At 33.0% G+C, this 25,618-nt stretch overlaps 1 protein-coding gene and 1 long non-coding RNA gene across 4 annotated transcripts in view; one reads left to right on the forward strand and one right to left on the reverse strand.

The window, feature by feature from the left end:
- Positions 1-387: 387 nt before the first annotated feature.
- LOC106466233 (tetratricopeptide repeat protein 7B-like) overlaps positions 388-25,618 on the reverse strand; it is a 69,781-nt gene continuing 44,550 nt past the window's right edge. For 2 of the 3 annotated variants that reach the window (XM_022394213.1, XM_013926483.2), the window contains exons 12-18: positions 25,182-25,342; positions 24,506-24,622; positions 20,941-21,029; positions 10,443-10,684; positions 10,227-10,331; positions 6,225-6,316; positions 388-2,110 (exon numbers count right to left, since the gene is read on the reverse strand). In XM_022394213.1, the coding sequence (XP_022249921.1) occupies positions 1,978-2,110; positions 6,225-6,316; positions 10,227-10,331; positions 10,443-10,684; positions 20,941-21,029; positions 24,506-24,622; positions 25,182-25,342 (939 nt within the window). In that variant the 3' untranslated portion in view covers positions 388-1,977. The remainder of the gene's footprint in view (positions 2,111-6,224; positions 6,317-10,226; positions 10,332-10,442; positions 10,685-20,940; positions 21,030-24,505; positions 24,623-25,181; positions 25,343-25,618) is intronic. The other variant, XM_022394214.1, reaches the window with a different exon arrangement.
- Positions 6,107-25,618, forward strand: part of LOC111087475 — a 21,234-nt gene continuing 1,722 nt past the window's right edge. Inside the window, exons 1-2 of the long non-coding RNA XR_002612148.1 lie at positions 6,107-6,116; positions 6,739-6,742. This is a non-coding gene — a long non-coding RNA (uncharacterized LOC111087475). The remainder of the gene's footprint in view (positions 6,117-6,738; positions 6,743-25,618) is intronic.

Here is a 25,618-nt window from a genome sequence, read left to right on the forward strand (position 1 = left end):
TGAAAACAATGAAATATTCAGAAGTAAAAATCATTTGTATATCAAGTAAATATTACATCTTTAATAAAGTAAATTTCTTTCTTTTATTCCCTAAGAATTTTTCAATAGAAAAAATAAACTTAATAAGTGAATTATGAAAAAGTTTTTGAGGTGATCAAGAAATAATCTGATAACCCATAAAAATTAAGTTTCTTTAATTTAAGAATACTTAGAGCTTCTCATCAAAGTTTTATAAAACTTGGTCAAAAAACAAACAAACCAAATACTGAAACTCAAAATAACAAATTAAGAAAAGAGACTTACTAAAGGATAACACAAATTACATTAAAACAACAGAATGAAAAAATTATTGAAACAATCAATTTTTTCCTGTTCAATTATATTTTATTACTAATATTTCTCAATCATTTCTTATTTTTTCTGTTAAGTGTTCCCAACCTTTTTGGTTAATTTTTTTTACACTAGACAAAGTATATTCTGTTTCATAGGTGTAACATGAAATTTACCTCACCCCTACTGATAAGTCTTTTTCCCAATTTTAATTTAGAATTTGCTAAAAAACAAAAAACTTCAAAAATTACTGACTGTTAATTTTCAGTAGGATATCAATTACTGTTGAACTAGAATTCAACATTAGTTTGAGTTTCTTGATAGCTGAGGTTTCTTTGATCCTTACGTTATTAGAATTACATATTATTTTTAAAGTTCTTTTTTTATCTGCAGTTTCATTCCATTTTTCTTCTAGATGTCTGTAGATATTTTAAGAATTAACAGAATTAGGCTTCGGATGCTTTTTTAACACAATGAACATTTGTTCACTCACCATAATGAATTAAACTAATTTGTGAAAGTGACGTAGAAATATGGAATGTTTTCTATTTGAGGAAAAACAAAAACATGTAATAATAATACTATAGGTAACGTTGGAGTTAATAGCAGAATCTATAAATATTTATAAGAATTTATGTAATGACACAATGTCAAAATATTTTTATCTACCAGTAAGTCTGTTTTCACAAATGCTTATTTAGTTTAAAAAAAAAGAAGTTCATAACACCCTTTCCAGACTGGGGTATCTCATTTCTATCTGAAAGCAAATGACAACATTAAGTTTTAAAAAATTCTGTCAATAAAACTATAGCTGAAATTTACTGTAAATTTCTAAACTTTTAATTAGTATATCAAAAGCATTTCATCATCACAGGCCTTCAAAGAATTAAACTAAATTAATGTTTTTTTTGTATGCTACATAAAGGAAATAGATTAATTTACATGGTTCCCCAACTTGTTTATCTTAAAGTAATTACTTTGGCAGTTCCTTTTTTTTCTTTACTGCACAAGATAAGAGACTAATGGGAGGTCTTTTTAAAACATCTTTATACAAGTTTTGAAAGAAATACAGAGGTAATATTTTATAAATAAAATGTAGTGATATAGTTAAATAAACAGTATTTATGTTCATTTTAAACAATATATATTTCATTGCAAAACTTCTTTCAAAAAAATGTGCTTCACATAAAATATCAATAGGCCTATTTGCTGTATTACTGATAATAAGATATGGTTACGTGTGAAATCTGGCTTTCAGGTCAATGATTACAGGCTTATTGCATAATGGTGTAGTATACAGTTCAGTAAAATAATGGGTTGTATGTCATCATAAATCAAAATAAAAAGTGCAAAGGTTTTCATGCTTTTGTTTCAATTGTATGCTTTTCAGATATAGTGACATGAATTACGAATTTTTATAAATACAAATGCAGAAACAGCAACATATTACCACCAGGCTAGAAAGGGTTAAATAAATCAATTTTGTTTCAATTTGACTTTGTGTCATTAGAACCTAAATATAAATTCAGGTTTCAGTTCTTGTAATCTCAATAACAATAATAATTTCTGTAGGAACTAAATATAAAATATGTATATAATATTAGCCATAATACACAAATTGTCATAAACTGGTTACAGCATAAAATTTTATTCGAGGGTGTGAGGGACAACAGAGAATGGCAAAATAGGACTAGTAGCCTCTAATTCAATAGCAGTTGCAAGACAGTCACCGGCCATATCCAACTGTCCCATCTCCTGCAGTACTTGACCCATATTGTACCTGTTGATAAATAATATGAATACATGGTTTAAAAATGTGTTAAAAATCAAAAACAAGAGGCAAAACCAAACTGAGACAGTGAAAAATGTATTACAAAAACATCAAATTATATATACTGACCTTGAATGTGACATTATACACAGTAACCTTACATTTTCATCTCAACTGTCTCACATGACTGATGAGAATAAACTGGCAAGACAGTTCCTTATACGGAGGTCTGACAACAGGCAAGGATGTCAAGTGTTAGTGCCATGGTCATGCAAACACAACTAAGATAGTCAGGTCATGTAGTCAGAATATCAGAAGCACTTCTTCCAAAGAAGATATTTTACAGAGAACTTTTTAAAGGTAAACAATCACAAGGTAGGCAACATAAGAGATACAAATAGTGCTCAAAGTCTAACATGAAGCTCCGTAGCATTAATGTTGACAATTAGAAACTGGTAGCTCAAGACTGCAAGCCTTGGCAAATGCTAGTTCACAGTGGAGCATCAGCCATTGAATTTTGCCACATCAGGGATACAAAAACCAAGCAGCATCTTCGTAAGTCTCATCAACAAGATTTACAGGCAGTTGCCCCAAACCCAGAATTCTCCTGGGCATAGCATGGAAGTAGGTTTTGTGCAAGAATTGGACATTCACAGGTACATCCAAAACCCAAAGATGTAAAACATCTGTCATCTCCATATGTAATGGATGAACACATATATATATATATGAACAATTACATATACTGACCTTCAATGTAGTTATATACATTGACTTTTGACCTACATGTATACTTATATACTGACCTTGAATGTACAGTAATATATACATTGCTTTACATGTGTAGTTGTATACTGACCTTGAATGTACAATTATATAGACTGACCTTACATGCGTAGTTACATACTGACCTTGAATGTACAGTTATACACACTGTCTTACAAGTACAGTAATTCTTTAACTAAATATATATTCCTGGCTATCACAAAATGGTTACAGACACTTTAGTTACGTGCTTTAGAACTATAATTTTTACTGCTGCTAGAGGTCTGTATTCTGTTACTGAACTGAATATTTAGTACTTGCTGCAGAACAATTATTTGTACTGCTTATAGATGTTTGCATTCTGTTACCCAACTGAATAACTAATTACATGCTATAGAACATTTATTTTTCCCTCTGCCACCAAAGGTGGATGGAAATTATGTTTTCACCTGTGTCTGCATTTTGTTACATGCTATAGAACAAGTATTTCTACAGCTTTTAGATGTCTGCATTATGTTAACCAACAAAATATTTAGTTAACATGCTATAAAATAAGTATTTTACTGCTGCTAGATGTCTGTATTCTGTTAATAAAAACTGAATATTTAGTTATGTGCTATAGAATAAGTACATTTACTGTTGCTAGGTGTGTGCATTCTGTTTAATTAGGTTATAATGAACAAGTGTACTCCATTATTGCTAAACATTTTAAGTAAAACTTTGTGCAGAGATGCAATCCTGAATAGTAAAATAGTTATGCAAGCCTAAAAAATTAGAATTTGAGCAGAAAAATTGGAATATTTAATTAATACAGTCACTTTCTTTCTGGCCATAAGCAATGTTGAAATGTGAAGAGTGAAGTGTACAAAAGCCACAGTTTTCACTTATTTTGGATGATTTAATGCATGGCTAGTTTGCAGTATAATCAAACTTATATTTCTGCAATACCAATGCTCGACAAAAGTTCCATATCAGGACACCACTTGTAATTGTTGTTGTGATTAATGTTTTTTTGTTATTTTCACCTTTAGTTAACTTTACAAGTATTGTTTTAATAATACACTTACATGACATATATTCTTTTGTAATTTTCCTTGTTTTTGAGATATTTTGGTATCAGGATGTTCCAATATAGTAGAGTGCTTTCTCAAGATGGAATTTCTTCTAATAACAAAATTGTTGTAATTGATCTTATTTTCAACTTTACTTTATGGGTTTTGTACAACAATAAACGTACCTGTGACACGTTTTTTCCTCTATTTCTTTGTTGTGAAGGTACCATCTTGATACTGAAATCATACCATGGTGTTTTTTTCAGATATACTTTCCTAGCTAGATGACTTTTGTTTAAGTATCTTTCCAATGAAACTCCTGTGACTGTCCCAGCTTCTGACTGGATTAACTATCAATATAATTTCTGACTAGCTGATATTTTGTTAGTATTAAAAAGTGTTTGAGTACAGCTACAGAAGTAGAAAAGCTTAAATGATTATGAACTTGATGTTGTAAGTGTTTCATTTCTCTCCCATAACAACTTTACCAATGTTAAATGTTAAACCAAACCCACAAAACATAAAAAAATAACAAAATCTAAATTTAAAGGATGTGATCATAATATTATAATCTAGGGTTAAGAATTAGAAAGATTTATGAAAATAGCAGTTTGGCATCTCTTTTTATGCTAGGTTGGTGACAAAAGGGTCCACAGTAAAATTATCGTACACATACTATGCTCGAGGTGGAATGAGGGTTGGGTTTATATCAACAATATGTCACATAATAGATGTGCAATGTGGTTTGTAGTAGTAATACACAGCATACTCAATGTCAACTAAGGATCAACAATTTTCACATGATGGATGTGCTGCAGAATCTGTTGTGGCAACACATATCATGTCTGATGTCATGTGAGAATCTACATTAACAACATTTCATGTGATGAAGTGCTATAGAGTCTGTAGTAATAATATGGACCATGTCTGATGTCAAGCAAGAATTTACATCAATGTTTCATGTGATGATATGCTATGGAGTCTGTAGTAATAATATGGACCATGTCTGATGTCAAGTAAGAATCTACATCAATGTTTCATGTGATGATGTGCTATGGAGTCTGTAGTAATAATATGGACCATGTCTGATGTCAAGCAAGAATCTACACCAATGTTTCATGTGACGATGTGCTATGGAGTCTGTAGTAATAATATGGACCATGTCTAATGTCAAGTAAGAATCTACATCAACAATATTTCATGTGATGAAGTGGTATGGAATCTGTAGTAATAATTTGGACCATGTCTGATGTCAAGTAAGAATATACATCAATGTTTCATGTGATGATGTACTATGGAGTCTGTAGCAATAATATGTAAGAAGTTTGAGGATTTATATCAAAAACATCTCACATGATGGATCTGCTACAGTCTGTAGTGGCAACATGTACCATGCCTGATGTTACACAAGGATTTATAGTAACAATACACATCATTACTGATGCTACACTGAATCTGTAGTAATATCATGTAATCATGAATTATATTACAATAAGCCTGTAATAAAATCACGTACCATGTCTTATACTACATTATGCCTTTAGTAACAAGTAACCATAAATAGTTTTATAATGAGCATTTTATACTTGTTTTGAGTAAACTGATCCAAAAATTCCACTAAAAAACCCATTAATTCATGATTATAAGTACCTATATTTGACACATAGGTCTGACTGGATCATCTTCTTTACAAATTTTTATACTCCCATACAAATATACCAGGATGGCATCCAGAAGGTCTTTTCTTACAATAGTCATCTTTTGTCAATAGGTTATCTCTAAAAACCTCTATAATCTACTTTCTCTGGTTATGGTGGGATCACTTTCAAGGTTTGTTTTACCTGAAGATTAACTTTAGCTGAGTCCAAAACTTGTGAGATTGTAAGACTGATATGATACTGGGTCTGTAGTAACAATATGTACCATGATTGATGTTATATTGGGTATGTAGTAACAATATGTACCATGATTGATGTTATATTGGGTCCGTAATAACAATGTGTACCATGACTGATGTTATATTGGGTATGTAGTAACAATACGTACCATGACTGATGTTATATTGGGTATGTAGTAACAATACGTACCATGACTGATGTTATATTGGGTATGTAGTAACAATACGTACCATGACTGATGTTTTTGTGGGCTTGTAGTAGCAATATATATACCATGATTGATGTTATAGTGGGCCTGTAGTAACAATATGTACCATGATTGATGTTACATTGGATCTGCAGTAACAATATGTACCATGACTGATGTGACATGCGATGTTACACATGAACTATAATAGCAATACATACCATGATTGATGTGACACTGGGTCTATAGTCACAGCTTCTCGTAAGGTTTTTTCTGCCAAATGACAACTTCCTAATCGATGATATACCAGCCCCTACAAAATTATGTAATTTCTTATTCAGCTAAATAATTATAAAAAAGGAACTCATAAGAAAAGAAAGATAAACTACTAAAGTAGACAATTTTATTACAAAACTGGTAAATGTTCTAGGAATTACAAATGATTCTCAAACTAATTAAAATTTTAAAGTTAGGCTTACTGCTTGCAGATTGGTTTGAATTGTTAAAGAATATTTAAAATTCATTATTTATTGAATAAGAACACTTTATTTTTAGAACTTTTAGTGTGTGTTAGCAAGAAAAATTGGTATGAATAACTGTTGAATTTGTATAGGGTCAGTTGTCAAAAGTATATCTAAGGTAGTACTGAAAGCAGTTTTCAACAGGAAAAAAATAGATAATTTTTTAAAATCTTGTTCTAACAATTCAGAACAGAAATGTATTATAGAAACTAAGGAAAGTCTTCAATTTTTCTGCATCAGTCACTCTGTCAATGCTCAAATTGAACTATAGCATGGTCAAAATATTTGCATAACTACTGATTTATAAATAAAATTCTAACAAGCTTTTATCAATGAAAAATTTAGAAATAAAGTTTTAGAATCATGTTATATAGAACAAACTAGTACAACTAAATGTGAAATATTTTATATCAATATAATTAGACTGACTAAAATGCATGGGGTAGCCTGAACTTTTATGAACCTTAAAAGCAGCTGTTGTTGGAGTTTTAAAATTAATTACAGTTATAACCTCATCAGTTTTAACATCTACATATTTAAAATAATTTTGTTAATGTTCCAGTTTTAAATGCTGAAAGCTGATGAGATAGTGAAACAAGCAAGGCCAATAATATTGATAAATATCACAGTTTCTCTTAATCAGTAAACTACAGAATCCAAAGTGGACCCACCAAAAGTACTCGACACGGAGTTGCTTGTATGACAGTGAGGACAAGAGGAAGAAGACAAATGGGACGATATGTATAAAGGTGATGGTTCCCCCCAATCTTGACTGAAGGCATCAACAGGTACAGCTAGAGGATGAAAAATAGGAGACCAAAACTTGGGAAACTGGAAATTCAGGTGGGTGGCCAATACCTTCAATTCTGGAGTACCTCACTATGAACACAGCAAACTGAAACAACTGAGGGTCGATAGACCACTCCATGGGGAGAATCTTTACAGGATGCAATAAATGATCCACGACCAGTTTTGAAACACCTGATATATGACATGCCATTAAATGAATGTGATGGCTGTTGGTCCAAAACAGGAAGTCCAACATGTGGAAACAAAGAGACTTTGACTGAATGTCCCCTTGCCAAGTGATGTACAAGACAACCATGGAGTTGTCAAAGTGGATCATAACCAACCTATTTCAGAGAAACAGAATGAAATGAACTAAAGCCTGATGAACAGTATGAAGCTCTAAGATATTGATATGCAGAGATGACTCTGCTACAGATCAACATCCCAAAATCTCCTGCATGTCCAGATATGTACCCCAACCTGAAAGAGAAGCATCTGTGAAGAAATGCACCTCCAGAAAGGAAGAAGAACATCCACTGTGGTACTATCTCTGTTTAACCACCAGGTAAAGTCCATATTCAGGGAAGGAGGGAGATAGATACAGGTGTCTAAAGGATCCCAAACAATGTTCCACTGATCTTGTAAAGCACACTGAAGAGGTTGCATATGGGCTCAACTGACGGCTTCCAAAGAAGCTTACATCCCCAAAGGTGATAAAATATCTTGCACAGTTGGAGAAGGAGAGTAGCAAACAATCCAAAACAGAAGCTCCACAGATCACAAGTGTAGGGGAGAAGGTTGGACCAGCTGAGACGAAAATTGAAAAATACCAACAGATGAACCAGGTACTGAGTGGGGGAGAGGAAGCACTTCTTCAATTTGACCAGCCAACCTACCTATGCAGTGTCTTGGAGAATAAACTGAGTGTGAAGAGAAGAGGTGGCATGTGAAGGAGCTAGAAGCAGCTAGGCATCCATGTAATGGTAGAAATGAAGGCCCCTGGAGTACAGATGGGCAAAGGCCTTGACTTGTAGTGAGCCCAGAACTGGTAGATACAACTCTGATGGCCAAAATGAAGAAAATACTGGAGAGATAGGAATGGGGGTAAGCATCCCAGACATCTACATTCATCATTTACAGACCAGGAGTGAAAACCCATCAAAGAAATAGGTATGACTCCATGTTGAATCAAGGAAAAAAGATCGATGATTGGATACCAGTCCCAGGTTTTCTTGGAAACAATGTACAAATGGGATTTGAAACGTGGCTGAGAAATATCCACCTGTTCCACTGTGCCCTTTTGAAGAAGGTCAACAACCAACTTGGACAGATGCTGCCTGAAATGGGATCCTCAAGGAGATGTGAAGGAGATGGGATGAGGGGAGAAGAGGAAGAAAAACGAAAAATGATCCCTTCAGAGAGAACCTGCAGAACCCCAGGGTCTGTGGTCAAAGACTCTCACACAGTGGCAAAATGCAAAAGCCTGGCCTCCACCAAATCTGTACCACTAGGGGTGAAGTTATTGATGAAAAACTGTCAGTTGACATCAGAAACTGGTGAAGGAAATGAAGGAGTGGGAAAAAGACACAGAAAAATGCTCAGGAGGAGATTGAGACAAACGGGAATACAATGAGGAAAGTAAGGTGTGCATATAGGCAGACTCAACTCTGGATTCTAATGAGTCAGGAAGATCCCCAAATACAACTGTAAGAAGGTTGGGGTAAATAGACACAGGACGAAAAGATGTCCTGACCCAAAAGATCCCAACAACAGAGAGGCCATTTTTGGAGGGAAAGGGTGGAAGAGGTCAATCATGCCAGAGTGGAAACATCAGGGCATGAGTCTCCATTGAAAACCCCCCAGGGTAACTATGAAGGGCCTCAGATAAAAGGTGAATGGAGGAAAGGGAACAAAGGAAGGAGGATAAGGTTAGGCAGATATGGGAGAGTTGAGGTTGGGAAAACGTGACTGAAGTATTGGGATCTGAACCCCACCAAGGTAGAACAGAACCCAACTACTGCAAGTCCAAAAAAGGAAACTCAGACTGCTGGCAAGCCAAAGCATGGGCTTCCATATTACGTAGAGGTCAAGGCATACAGACCCCAAAATGTAATTGGTTCACAAACCTATTGGAATGAATTCCAATAACTAGCGAGGTGGGAAACAACATATTGTCCCACTTAAAAGGGAAGGAGATGAATCAAAGGAAATGTGAGACAAGGACAAAATGTAACAAAACTGATTGATCAACTCCAGGAAAGGTGAAGGAGGACTGGGCACATCTACTGGAGCTAAATGTGACTGTGTAGCATAAAATAGGAGATGAAACAGGCTGTTAAAATCATCATCCTCTTGTTTAGGTACACCTGAACAAGGCATGACAGGATAATCTTCAGGCAAATCAAAAGCCTCATGAAAGTAGTCAACTCCTAACAAACCAAGGCTGTAACATCTTCTGCTGATAACTGCAGACCCCAAGCCACTGTAGATGAAGTAACTGTAATTGCTGTAGGACCCGTAGTAGTAACATCACGAGTGCCAATCGAGAAGTGAAGTTGAACTGAGCTGCATAGAAGGAGTCAGTTGTGCTAGGAGTTGTGTCACACTCCTATTAGTGGAGGGTTGTTGCATGCTCATTTGCATGCAGTTATTCAGCTGCCTAATGTAAAAACATGTGAGGGTAGGTGGGAGTACCAAAGTTAGTGGCAAGCAAAAAGTTGTGCATATAGAGGGCAGTACAAGTAAAAAAAAAAAGCTGTTATTTGAAGTGGAGGTAAGATATTGTATCGGAAAGCATATTAATATGGCAATTTCTTCCAAATATAAAACAATCAGCACTTACAACGGTTCCACTTTCATTCACAACAACCTTTGTATTAACAAAGTTCTCAAAAATTTAATCTCAGAACTTACCAAATGCTGCATGGCTTTTACATGAAGAGGATTCACAGCAATGGCATTTTGGAAGAAGGTTTTGGCTTCATAAAATTCTCCTTTATGTTCATGAATCAGTCCTTTCTGTAAGAAATAACAAAACATTCCACACATTATAAAATATTCATTTTACAAAAATCAAGAGGTTAGGTGTACTTCAAGTTATAATCCAATCTGAAATAATCAAATACTAACCATCACCATCAGCTGATGAGATAATGGGAAAATAGATGAGGCTTCATGGACACAAGCTTCAGCTTCTGACACTTGACCTAAATGAAGATATACTTCAGCTATAAGTAACCAGATGTGAAGCTGCAAAATCCAAACAGATTGGGGTCCTGGACGAGGATGAAAGCCACTTATAGATGAGGCCACTTCTGATAAGGCTTGCTCAATTCGAGAGGCAGCAGCTACGGAATTAGTAGCAGGTGATCCTATAGGGAAAAGCTTTTTCTGTATAATATTTTTTCTTCAGATTTACTGTATCATTATCTTTATCAGGTAATAATATATTTAGGAAACTGAAATCCAATACTACAGCTTTTAAGAGAGATGTTTACAAAATTGTCTTTTAGAAATTAAAAAGAGAAGGATTAATACCTGAAATAATTTGTAATAAAATCAGACCAGTTAATATTATGGAATATTCTATGGATTATCTACAGTACACAAAACAAACTGTTCTGTAAGACTGACTGTATCAAGCATAGGTACCTTTACTCATAAACTAGAATCTATTTTCTAGTGTTTTTTAAAAGTCATTTGTAATAAAAAATTGAGAAAAGAACAGTTTCAAGATGCGATGCTTGTAAATAAATTTTTGTTGAACTTTGTTACACTGCTAATTTGTACACCGAGTCATTATACACAAATGTACTTTTTAATGAAGCAATTAAGTGGTAATTTATTTTCCAAACTTCAGATGTTATTGGGGTTATAACAAAACTAGTTTTTACTAAATTGTTAGAAATTGTGACCAAAGAGTAAATTTTTTTGATGATTAACATTATAAATAGATGGACTTTTTATAAGATCAAGGGTTGCACCATGTTATCTGTATTTAAGTTACTAAGAGAAAAATTGGTTAGACAATTGTTCTGAAAAGTTTAAAACCATTATATTATGAAAGATATGTAGATGACATTTTTGCTGTTTTTAAACATAAATCTGATGTATATGAATTTAAAACTATTTAAGTAGTCAATGTGTTACTATTAAATTTACTGTTGAAGAACACACTGTATGTACTGTATCATTTTTGAATAACAATATAGTAAATTTAGGGAAATTGTTTAAAATAAGAGTTACCATAAATCACTATTTACTGGTTTATATTTGCATTTTGATAGTTATTTTTCCCCTATAGTTTAAAAATAATTTACCATATTTACAGCATATAAAACGCACCCATATTTTAGCAAAGAATGTTTAGGAAAAAACATTTGAGTGTATCAAAGAATTTTTCTGTCCTTGAATGATTATTTTTCAAATGACAAGCATACTTCTGTTAATGTTCATTGTGGATATCAGTGTACCCAGCGAGCAAACTGTACTGGCCTGACGTGGCAGTAAGGAAAAAAGACCAAGGTGTCTTGTTCTCTCATCCTATTATCTCCAGAATATAGCATAAAAAAAAATCAGAGGTCTTTATTATATTGATTTTCTGAATAATCTTTTAAACCTCAGTAGGAACTGTAGTAGCCAGCAGTGTTCATGAGAATTCAGAAATACTTACTGTTGAGCACTGAGGAACCAGGTGAATTGGTCAGCTATACTGATGCTGAACATCTGGGATTATTATTATCTATTATAAATCCACTCATATATTTAGCAAATTTTTTTCCTCAATTATAAGCCTAATCATATATTTTTGTATAGAATAATTTTTATATTTTAATCTACAGTTGTCTAGAGAAAGACTAGTTAGAATTTAGCTTAGAGGCACAAAACTGAGAGATCCATTTTCTTTAACTTCACATATTAGATGCAGGATGATTTTTAAGAGGCTTTTTTTTCAGGGATACATGAATATTCTATGTATAAAAAAAATTCTATAGTTTCTTGTGTGCTACAAGGAAAATCCTGTGAGTTATTTTCACAATATTTATGTATAAATACATAAAATGTACAATGGAATATTACATGACATGTCATAAAATACAATAATTCACAATTTAATACATCAAGCTTACGAAATAGCAAGTTTTTTTTTCTAGGTTTCATGAAAAGGTGTGGTAGGGCAGAGAAATTCTTACAAAGAAATAGTTTTCCTTTTTGTTTTGTAACACTCTTAAGAAGTACTTAGAGGTTTTGTGAAACTATAAAATTAACAAATGTTCAACAACTAAATGGATAGTTTATTGTGTTTTGATGGACACAGGAAAATACGCTTTAGAATTAGAGAAAAATATTAAAACTGTTTTAAATTGTAAAATTTATCCTCAAATTTAATTCAAAATTGTTTTTAAGCCAATATTTCATTTAAGTAATTACTTTAAATTTAAAGATAGTGTTCAGAAAACGCAGCACTCTTACATCATATATAAATTTACAAGACCACGGTGTAATCATAACTATGTGGGCTCTACAGTTCATTGAATTCAAAGATTAAAGAGCACATATTGGGTCTAATGTTGCTTTTTTTAAACGAAAAAACCCAAACAACTTGCATATCAAAACAAAATATTTATTAAATGAAATAGTCTCTATTCTTATCGATGATGCTTTTCCATCTCACAATCAGGTTGTTTATGCCCTGATTAAAGAAATCACTTGGCTTTGAAGCAAAAAAAAATGTTGATGTCCTTGTTAACACCTTCCACATTTGCATATGTTTTCCCATTAAGATGGTGTAGCAGCGAATAAAACAGATGGTAATCTGATAGTGCCATATCAGGAGAATATGGTGGGTGGGGGGAGAACTTCCCACCCAACTCTGTAACTTTGTTTTGCATCTCACGTGCCACATGTGGACATGCATTGTCGTGGAGAAGAACACCTTTCCTACTGACGAGCGAAGGGCATTTCTGATGAAAGGCTTCATTTAAATGTTCCAGTTGCTGATTATAGATCTCTGCATTGACATTTTGCTGTGGATTGAGGAGTTTAAAATGAATTACTCCTTTGACATCCAACCAAAGGCAATGCATCACTTTCTGCAGATGGAGTCAGAAGTGGTTTTTATCTGGGACTGAGTCATTGTTTTTGGCATTTAATATTCTCATAGAGAATCCATTTTTCATCACCGGTGACAATTCTGTCCAAAAATGGTTCACATGCATTACGTGCCAGAAGAGACAAAGCAACATTCATACGTTGGAAACGATGATCATTGGAGAGTTCGTGAGGCAATCAAACACCTTCTTTAAGGAGTTTTCCCATATTCCTTAGATGTTTATGTACTGTTTCATGAGAGACATGCAATTTCAGGGCCATTTCACGAGTGTGTTGGCCTTGGGTTAGACTCAACAAGACTTCAGAGCATCAATATCAATTCCGACATGTCAGCACCTACCATCACAGTTTTTATGGCTAAAGTCACCTGAACGAAATTTGCCGAACCATCGACACTTACAAACATTCAAAACGTTTCCACAACTTCTCTGATATTCTTTGTGGCTGCTTGTATTCAAACAGCATTGCATGTCGAATGTATGTTTCATCATGTGCCATCACTATAAGGGATTAGAGTATACTAAATTTTACACATTATACATGCTACATTAACATGATGTTTAGGCAGTTCATTTAACTATTATACATGATGTACATTTTTTGGTGGTGGTTAATGAAAGTGTTCCAAAACATGACAATAATTTCTTGACAACCTGATACAAAATATTCCATATAATTAGTCAGTCATTCTTTGGTATAATTCACAAAACTTCTTCCTACTGGCCAAGATTTGAGCATTCTGGGAAGTGCTTCAAGTGACAAAATGTTAAGAACCAAAGAAACTTTGTGGATACACAAGTTATGTCTAGTTTTACTAAAAGCTATAAAGTAATACTTTGATGTTTGGAGTGTTTTATCTATCAATATGCCAAGATTATTCTCGTGAGTCATGCTACTAATTTGATTCCTAGCTACATTGACCATTTCCAGACCTGGGGAGTGGGGGTGTCACCAATATCTCACAGTAGAAGTACTTAACTAATTTCACGAAATTTTTAACAAACTCAATAGCCCCCAGTGGCACAGCGGTATGTCTACAGACTTACAATGCTAGTAAATAAATAAATCAACAAGCCTGTTCTTACAGGCAAGACTCCTCGAAACTGTGCGGAAGTGTAAATTTGAACTTTTTTTTTCGTTTGTTTTTGTGAAATTACATTAAATAAGTGTTACAAAATAACAAGATATAAAATTACTTTGAGTACATAATTGTTGTAATAGAGCTGGAATTAATATATAGGTGTGCTTTTGACACCTGAAAAGTGCATACTAGCCAAAAAAGGTTTAAATTTATGATTCAAGTTATGGTAACCCAAATGAATTATCTTCCACACAGTATAGTTGAAGACTATTTTCCAAATATATGTCCAACTGATTTATATCATTTTCTAAACATTCAATATCCTCAATACAGACTGTTTCACCCAAGAGTTTATTTAATGACATCAGCAGACTTTACTAATATGCCCCTATCAATGTCATTAATGTAATGAGGAAAAAGGCAAAAGCTCAAGTATTGACCCTTGAGGTACTCCATTAGTAACAAGGGTCTAGTCCAGTGTTTCTCAGCCAGATTTGCCAGATGACCCCTGCATCTGGGGTTTGGTCATTGTGACCCCCATTATCTCCATAAGGATGAAAATATTCTTGATGTCTCCTGGTGCAGTTTCTCATAGTTCATAACAAAAGTGATATGTGCACCTCTCAGACACCTCACAAACTAGAAAAAACATTGACTTAGTGCAGACAGCTTGTGGCCCTTCTAGAAACCTGCTCACAACCCACTGTTTGAGAAACACTGGTTTAGTCTGACTAGAACTGAATAACAAATACCTTTTGCTTTTTTCAATCTAACCACACCATAATGACTAGCCTTTACCCAACCTTTGCCTTACTTAATCTTGTGTGACAAAAGCTTTCTGATCATTTCACACCATTTTCTGCATGCGATAACAAAAAAATAAAAGTAACAGACTGGTAAGACAAGATTTCCTTTTGCTAAAGCTATATTGGCTTTCACTTATGATATAATATTTCACTAAATAATTTTGTAAAGCTTCTTTTATCAGACTCAATTTTTCCTTCTACAGAAGCAAGACAAAATGGCTTATAATTTCCAGGGCAACTCTAAATAAGTATCTTTAAAAATAGGCGTAACATAAGAAACTCTCCAATCCTCAGGCACCAACCCACTCTCTATTGACCTACAAAAATTAAAGAGAGTAGCTTGCATATCTAAACTGACTTCCTTAAAACTTTAGGGATAACCTTGTCTGACTAGTGATTTATAAATTTTTAATCTCTCAAGTCTTTCTATTCACCACTAAGGGATTAACATCTACATGATTCCGGTTTGTTCCAATATTTAGAAGAGAATGCTCAAGGTCAAAAATATTGCTAATTCTTTCTCTTGTAAAAACAAGAGAGTTAATTGAAAACTTCAGCTATTTTGAAGAAATATTTCGCCATCATCATCCTTTAAGGTCCTAATCTCCATTCCAACAGTACAAACTATATAACAGTTTCATACATTGCATAGCATTATTTTATTTGTTAAATTCCAATAATTTTGCTAATTATTTTAACTGTCATATTTACTATTGCAGTAGCTTTTTCACTGATTCCAAGTGCAATGTTATTATTTTGGTGAATTCTCATTGTAAACACTGTACGATACATAAACCAATAAATTCCACATCACGTTCTCGGAACAGTGGTCAAGTTGTCTCATTTCTTCAGGTTCGTTTTTTTGCTCCCAAGATTATCATATTACAGTGTCACATAAAAAGTCTAATGACACAAGCAGTGATTTGTTGCTTTATTTTCAGAGGATTTCTACTTCAGTTATTGACAGTAAAACAAACACAGAAAATAAATGTGAAACATTTAGCAGTTGAAACTCTCAAGTAAGGTATTTTGAAACTTCATGACCAATAACAAAGAAAAAAAGGCACAGCTATTCATTTTATTTCTGATTTTACAACTTTTCTCTTCGTTATACTTTTATTTGTTAGGGTAGAGGTAATAACAGATAAAATATAGTTTCACTGAAAAAGAAAAAGGGTTTAGGGGTTATGAAATTTGAGATTTTTAAGACAAAGAAAAGTACTTTTAATCTTAAATTAAAATTAACTTTGCACTTGGACTAGTAAAAGAAAAGAGAGACTCAAAGACAAACCTTTAGTAAAAATACTTCATTAAATAAGCTAATTTTCTGTGTACAAATGACATGTAAATTTACTAAATGTCTACCAAATTTTGTTAAGATACAAATACTATATTACAAGTTATAGTATGGAAACTATAACAAATATAAAGTGGTTATGAGGTCAGTCAATTCAACTGACCCTGTGTTGAGACAGTTAATAAGTTTTCACTAGTCATAAGTTTTTATTGGGATTGATTATATTAAGTTTTCTTATACATAATTATACCAATGATCTGTTTTTCAACAAACATTAAATTTAAAATAGTACTTGAAGCTAAAAACTAGCATTTATATATATATATATATATATATATATATATACTGTTTCCTTCTTTGTATATTACATTTAATAACAGTATTGGTTAAAATTTTTATATGTTTGGTCTTATTATTTTTTATTACTACACTTTTATTACAAAGATTATTTTACATTGTTAGCTTAGCATATGAAGTTAGGAATAACCGAAATCACTTAAGCAGGATGAATCTTGAGAGATATTATTGGATACATGGCTGAAAATACTGTTAACAACAAAGGCACTCAACTGATGAAACATTGCATTATAATCTTTATAAGTAATACCAGTATATGCTCATTACCAGGTTGCTGTTGAGTTTTATTTTTCCTAAGCAGGTAGTTTTCTTTGATCAGAAGTTAATGTCTGTCAATTTCAACTTCTTAAACTTATGGCATTTATCCCTGATATTTTCTTTTGTCTTTAATAAACCAATTAGGTTTGATCTTCCCTGTATTCATTTATCTATTTTTAGGGACATGTCTACCTTGAATTAAAAGCAATTTATTTCAAAAAAATCCAAATCTATCTCACATCCCCTTTTAATTTACTGTTCCATTTCACTAATGATAAATCTTGTCTCATGGCTTCAAAATTGACTTACTACAAATTAGGAATACAAATTTCATTTGTTTTTATCTCAACGTGTAGCAAAATATCAAACTTAATTATGAAATGTTCACTCTTCCCCAAATGTTCCCCTACTTCAAACTGTTGCAACCATATCTTCATTAGTGGTTCAATAACTCTAAAATGCCATCTTCCCTGGCTGGCTTTCTGACCATTTATTAAACAAAACAATCTTGAATCACTTCAACTAATTTCTCTCCCTCACTATTTGACTCCATATTATTCTAATTAACATATCTAGAATTAAAGTCTGCCACTATTATTATTGTATCAGTATTCCTATTAGCAGGGACAAATTAAGTTTGATGGGGGTTGTAATAGTTTTAGGGACCCATCTTTGCACATTCAATTCCTTCCTATTGCCATTTTACTACTTATCATGCCCAATGCTAATCACTGTTGTTAATTTGCCTTAGTTATTTCATTTCTGGTTTTTAATTGTAATAAATCAATTGTTAACTGTGGCAGCTGATTACAAATTGGTAAAACTGTCATGTTGTTTGAATCTGTACAGTCACACACTATTTATTTATTTTAAATATTGTATTCAAAGTGATACATAATTTTGGGGCCTATCAAAATCAAAGACCATGAACTGGAGCCCCTAAAGCCCTTGCATAACCTGGCCCTTCTTATTAGTAGCAGCCCTGATCTCATTAAAATGACTTTCAGACTGTAAATCTCTATTATATTCCATTTTGCATTAGCATATAGCTACTCAGAGGTAGTATGCCTTTAAAATTGGAAACTTAAACCTGATTGGCACCTTACTTGCATGTGGGCTAGATAGCAAGGTCAGGGGTATTAGGATTCATGTATAATATTCCCTAATTTTCAACTACTACCAGAGGGGAGGCAGGTAGTCAATAGCATCTGCTGCCAAAAGAGCTTTTTCTGGTTTTTTGAACCAAATAATGGGATTGACTGTTAATTTTATAATGCATCCATAGCTGAAAATGTAGTATGTGTTTACCAGTATCACATCTTGAACTGTTTGATATGTAGCCTGACACTCTAACCCCTAGGCCTTGCCTGGACTGAGTATCTTCATAAATGCTTCATATAGCTAATAAACATGCTTTTTTTGAATAATTTCATTGGTATTCTTGTTTGCTTTCAGGTGTTATTATTCATGCAGTATTTATTGAACATTCAAGTGAATTATATTTTATCTGTACACAAGAATGACATTTTTGTGTTCATTTCCTTCCACGTGCATTTGTATAAAAAAAATTCTATAGTTTCTTGTGTGCTACAAGGAAAATCCTGCAAGTTATTTTCACAATATTTTTGAATAAATACATAAATTTACAATGGAAAATATTACAACAAAAACAGCATAAAAATACATCAGAATGAAATTACCTTTATTATTAATGAATCAGTTTGTTTTATAATAAATTTTTCATGAAGAGTGAACCTAGAGATAAACCTATATATAGGACTTACAATACCATCAAAGTGAATTATCAATGAAATAAGAATGAGAACATTTGGGCCAAGAATTGGTTTTATTTTAAAGCCATATAAACAGCTTTTACACAGCAGTACAGTAAGCATCTGTAAAAAGGATTCTATCAACTAACCCTTCTTTCTTGGCCCTTATTCTTATATATATTTTGAGGTGTTTGAATAATCTTTTTTCTAGTTTTTGGAAAAATAAACATAGCTGTAAACACATTCAAGCTCAAACCACAGTTAAAATATAAAACTTACAATATATAACTACAGATCACAAGAATAAGTTATAATCTGAATGAACATTACAAAGAATGTTAATGAAAAGTATGTTGAATAATATTAAACAAGGATTCACTCATTGGCTAGAAACAGTCTTTAAAAAATAACACTAACCTCATTTGGCTGTTGGTGCTTGCTCGTATCATAATAGTTCTGACATAATGCTAGTCCTACTTGGGTTTTAGCGCTTGCTTTCAATGTGTTAGTTCCAATAAAATATTAGTCCTACTTGGGTGTTCATGCTTGTTCTTGCGATATTAGTTCTAAATAGAATGATAGTCTTACTTGGGTGTTGGTGCTTACTTTTTCTATGTCAGCTCTGACACAAAGTTAGTCCTACTTGGACGTTAGAGCTTGCTGTTTTAACATCAGTATTTATTCCTCTTAAAAATCAACAAGCACAACTATTGTTAGAAAAAAATTAAAAACATTTCTCAGCACTTGTAAATCTGTATATTGTGTTATATCTTACCATTATTTCAATGACAGATGATATACACATTGTTTACCTACATTCACTATAGTAATTTTAAAACTGTTCTTACTACATACTGATTAGCCTGAAGAGAGCTCCAAAGGAAGAATTTAAAATCCTCTCAATAAATACCCTACTGAGTTATTATTTTTCTATCATTGGTGAATGTTTTATGGCTTCTTTTTCATTATTATTTTTATATAAGACTTGTATAACTTTTCAGTGGGTGCATGACTGAGTAATGGGACAACTGTTACACTTATTCCTACACCAGTGTTATTAGCAATGTTGTAACATATAACAATCATTCCGTAAGTGGCTGAGAGAGTGCCTGGTGCATTCACAGCTCGTTAAGTTCAAAACTATACAGTGGGCTACAAGTGCCTTGTAAACCATGGCAATCAAACCCAGATTTCAGTGCTATAAGTCCCCAAGGCTTACTAATGAACCACCTGAGGTTTTCAGAGCTTTTATATGATACATGTATCATATTACTTGTTTTTATACAACTGTTAAAGAAATAATAAAATTGTTAAATGATTAATTAAAAAATATATGATTTTTGAAGTATATGAGCTATTAAAAAGAATCAACAAACATAAAAGAAAACTACAGGCTCGTAGTGTTGTTTATAATTCTGATGCAGATTATCATGTACATTAGTGCTATATAATTATGTCTTATACTTTTTGGAATAAAAGCTAACAAGTGTTATCAGATTTTAATTCCCACTAATGTGTACTAGTTTTTATACAGTACTCTAACCAGGTTCACAGATATTGCAAGATTTTAAAAAACATTAAAGCACTGATGATACTTTATCTTCAATAATTTGACTATTATTGATTGTTGATTTTTGCTATTATTTCAAAAATAGCAATTCAATAATATATATTTACTATCTTACGGTTTACCTCCACTTGCTATTAAAGGAAGAAAAACACAAAAAACTATAATCTCTACCTATATAAACAGTATCAGTATTAACATGGAGATTATGGTTTTTTTTATCTATGTAATCAGGTAATCTTAAGTACAGGACTGGAAATTCTATTAAGATGAAATATATTCTAATAACTTGGAACCTATATGAAAAACTCAAAATAGAAAAGTTTGAATATTATGTTGAAATATATAAATGCATCAGTTTATAAAAAACATCCTCACCTGAATCTCTATCAGAAAATTCTGAAGAATACACTTGGAACATGCTCCGACTTTCACTCGCCACCCTTTGCATGCTGTCTCTCATGTCACTGAAACAAAACAGGAAAGCAAAAAACACAATAATATTTCAGTTAAAGGTCAAAGACTGTTTGAATAAAACTGCAAAAAGTAAATATAAATGTTATTAATGAATTGCATTTACCATAATTTTAATTTTACCATAAAAATTACAAAAACAAATTTATTCTATTAGAATTTGAAAGTAGAAATCTTCTATGTATGAAGTAAGTTAATATATTGAATAGTATCTATAGTATCCATTTCTTACCAAGATTAGCATGCAGTTCTACCACAGCTTATTCCAATTTTTGCAATTATACCAAGGGTTAAGTACATTATATTAAAGCAATCTTGAATATGCAAACAAATCACTGGCAACCACAGCCAATATAAAGTTCTGGTGGAATAGTATGTATCAGAAGTACGTTTGGCATTTGGTAGGTTGTATGGTGCCACTGAAAGTCTATTGCAATTGGGAAAGGTATGCAACAGTCCTTTCCAATGTAAAATGTTCATACACTAAGATCATAAAGATGTGTTTGGATCAGGGTTTTAGTATTTCAAAAATAGAGATATCTCTTGTAGTTAATGGAATTGAAAACTAAAGGAATATGGATCAAATTAAGACACCAGGACCATCAAGAATAATACCTGCAACAAGTTGTACCCCAGTTGTGGTAAGTAAAGTGTGGCATCTTTTAACAGCTGGGAATCCACTAACACAAAGTTGAGTAGCAAAAGCTGTTCACATGTTTTAAGCAACAGTACATGACATAATCAAGAAGGATCAACACAAGTTGCTTCCACAGCATTTATTCGTGCTATTCCATATGACGATATGCTGGTCACGTCACCAGATGCAGTACCTATGCATTTCTGTACATTCATACTGTTGAAATGGGTGCCAAGAAACTGTCATCCTCATACTCTAAACAGCTTATGGAAAGCACAGGGAATAGTGGTGTACTTTTGACATGACAGCCATTTGCAATGGAAACTATGGTGCAGTGCTACTGTAATGATGCACAGCCATCAGATAAAGTATGATTGGTCTTGGCATTTGCAATGACATATGGTTATGCTTTAAAAAAGCTTTAATATAATGTACTCAATCTCTGTATTATAATTACACACACACACACACAACTGGTCAAATTAATTAAAATATATTCATTATTTTTCTATATTCTGGGTAAGCAAAGGCACAACTATTGTTATCAAATAATGTCAATGGCACCCCCCGAGTTCAGTCATGTAATCTGATGTACATTTCATTTTAAGTAAAAGTGAAGAAAATACAATGTGTTTCTCATTCTCAGAAAGAGTGGTTAGCAATAGACGTAGATCACTTTCTGACCATCAATACAGGCAGCTGGAAACCTGGACAGGGAAGACCACCATTGAAAGAAACCTGCACAGCTGTTCAGGCTTGAAGCAGCCTCAGCTCCCAAAATAAATCAACAGTTCAGAGTAGCAACTTGATGGAAAGCCAAGAAAATAGAACCCAGTTTCACAATGATTGGTCTTTATGTTGGATGACAAATAGTATAGTTACTCTATCTCATTCATACAAAACAGCTTCTCTTCAGTGAAGTCAAGAACATGTGGATTGATCAAATGTTTTACTCACAAAGGAATCATGTTATGCATTGTATCCACACGAGATGTGTAGGGGGGTATTTCAAAATAAATCATACTTTTTTCCCCGAGAGCACAATACCATTGGGCTGCCATTGTTCTCATGCACGAGTTTTAATCAATTTGCAAAAGATTTCAGCAATGCAACAAACATGTCTGTTTTTATGGCTGTCTCTGTGAGCACATCAGTGAGAACATGAATCAAGGTTTCACATTTGTGTCTCTCACATTCAGGCAAAGTTTCCAACATTTCTTCTGTGTATTGTCGAAATGAAAGCTCAGACATTTTTGGTGGGACTTAAATCTGGAGAGTTCCTAATCCACATTCCACCACTTTTTCATGGACCACTCTTTCAAATTCAACAATTCTGAAACTTTTGAGGCATTAATTGGATTTTTCAAATCTGGCATTGTGATGTGCTGTTTGGAAGACTTGAATTCTCGGAACATGTCTGCGACTAGTTTCTGAGCCATCCCGAAGGCAGCACATGTGACACGAACCCGAGTTCTAGTGCGCACCATGATTCAAAAGTTTTCGCAAAAAATTAAATTTGAAGAGTCAAACACCCAAGAGTACATTGAAATGACGTTTGCTCACGAGTGATGATATTCACAGTCTTACCAAGTTTGTCATTACTTCGGGAAAAAAAAGTGATTTATTTTGCAACACCCCTTACACAGTTTGGAGAGCATCAGGACTAGATCCAACCCCAATTTCATAGAGGAAAAACATGCATATGGCAGTAGTGATATACTAATTTGGACAGAGTTCAATTCTAATGACTACACAGACCTTTATGTGCTATGACAAAGCACTATGAATACCAATGGATATGAGGATGCAGTGTTACAACCATGATAGATGATACACACAACCCTTCCATGCCCAACTGTTTAGCAACTTCCTGGAAGAGGGTATTTAGGGAATGGACTGGCCAGCACCATCACCATACTTGAAGCTGATTGACCACATATAAGATGCTCTAGGAAGAAGTGTAGCAGTATTTGATTCACCTCCAAGCAGTGTTGATGAACTGAAAGCAAATATGATGGATGAGTGGGCCATATTACCTCAAAGCACACTGATTCACTCATTTTAAACTTTCCATAATGATGTTTGACTTGTATTAGTGTTCAAGATAGTTATATGTTTTATAAACAAATATTTTCTAAACATTTACTGGGCTGCAACATTTGTGGTACCTAATGAGCATGGATTCTGATAGTAGCATATAAAATCATGACTTGTTTTACATAAAAATAAACTCAGAGATGCCATTATTTAATAGCAATATGTTTGCCTTATCATAGCTAGAAAACTGACTGTCCCATAATTATTTTGAGCAGAGTATATAAACACACATATACATACATACATTTTTTATTGTGGTGTAGATCAAGGACTGAGTTTCTGTTAACTAAATTTATTCCAGTAATGTTAATGATTAGAAAAATAAAAGAAGTCTAATCTTTCATTACATTTACTACTTGTCACTGAATTATACTAGTTTCTGCGAGTTCCCCTCATCAGCAGCCCTGGACAAGGGAAGATCAAAAGAATAAGACTAGGCTTTATATGGTGTTGGAGAATATATTATATTACTTACAATGTTCATGATTAGCAAATTAAGGCTTGTCTTGACAGTCAGTTTTCTATCTGAACAATTTTAAAGATAAAGAACTAAGCTGATCAAGTAGTTGAAAGTAGCCTGGATTACTTAGGACAGCTTCTGTTAATCTAAGGTGTCCAAAGACTATTGAAAAAGTCATGATCACTCTTCAGAATTAATTTTTTCTTGAAGTGTTTATCATGGTTCTGGGTTCTCATTAACAACTACTTATGATAACATTGTAAAGTAGTATTCACCGTTTCAACTCATCATCATAAAGCACTTTCCAATGTTGAAGCATTTCCTTACTAGTCAGAAGTGCCACATCTCCCCCCATACAGTGTTCTTCCAGGTAAGCTTTGGTATAAAGTAAACTGGGTAAAAAACATCACACAATGGCTAGTTAATAACATTTCCAAAATATTAAAATAGATAAGAAATGAATCATAATTTTAACTAACAACTCATAAGCTGAACTCGTTTCAGTAATGAGAAATTACTCAAAAAAAAAACCTGAATGTGAACTGAAATGTTTAATTTATGAAAATTACTTATTGTAAATGAAACTTGTATAATTCACTTAGTAGCATTTGTCAAGATCTAACGAATATCGTACAGGAAAGAACAGTGTAGAGTAAATGTTGACCAATGTATATAATACATATTTGTATATCCACCACATATGATGTTTTATGACTTGTAACTTTCATGAGCTATAAAATACATTTACTAAAGTACAACTTGTATTAATCCTAATCAGAAAGTAGAAATCACATTATTCCTTCACAGATTATTGTTAGCTGCACTGTCAATATTACTAAAAAGTTACATGGATAGGTGATTGCCATCAACCATTGTTTTTCATAAATATGTTCTAAGCTTAGTGTTGAGAAAATTAAGTTGAGATAGTACTGACTCAGCCCTTTCACTTACTTCAAGTTACGAGGATACTCTTCCAAAGCTGCCTCTACCAGTTGAAGAGCTTCAGAGTATTGTTTCTGAGCAGACAAAAGCAGAACCAGCAAATGGAGAGAGCCAATATGTTCTGATCTTAGGTGAAGGGCCATTTTAGCATGCTGAACAGCCTCAGTTAACTGCAGAAACAAATTTTAAATTCAATAATCCAAACATGAATTACTTCATTTTTAGCCTATAGCCTTAATTGAGAGCAGCAATATATTGAAACCTTTATCTTTCCAATGTTAAAAAGTTTAATTCAGAAGAATCATGAGAAACCCAACAACCTATCAAACTACCAAAATATCATACATGATCTGGAACTCTTAAACAAAAAGTGATTTATGATTTATATTCAACACACAGATATATATATATATACATACACACACACACACACACACACACACACA

Source organism: Limulus polyphemus, unplaced genomic scaffold (assembly GCF_000517525.1).
Source record: "Limulus polyphemus unplaced genomic scaffold, Limulus_polyphemus-2.1.2 Scaffold2200, whole genome shotgun sequence".
Taxonomy (NCBI): Eukaryota; Metazoa; Arthropoda; class Merostomata; order Xiphosura; family Limulidae; genus Limulus; species Limulus polyphemus.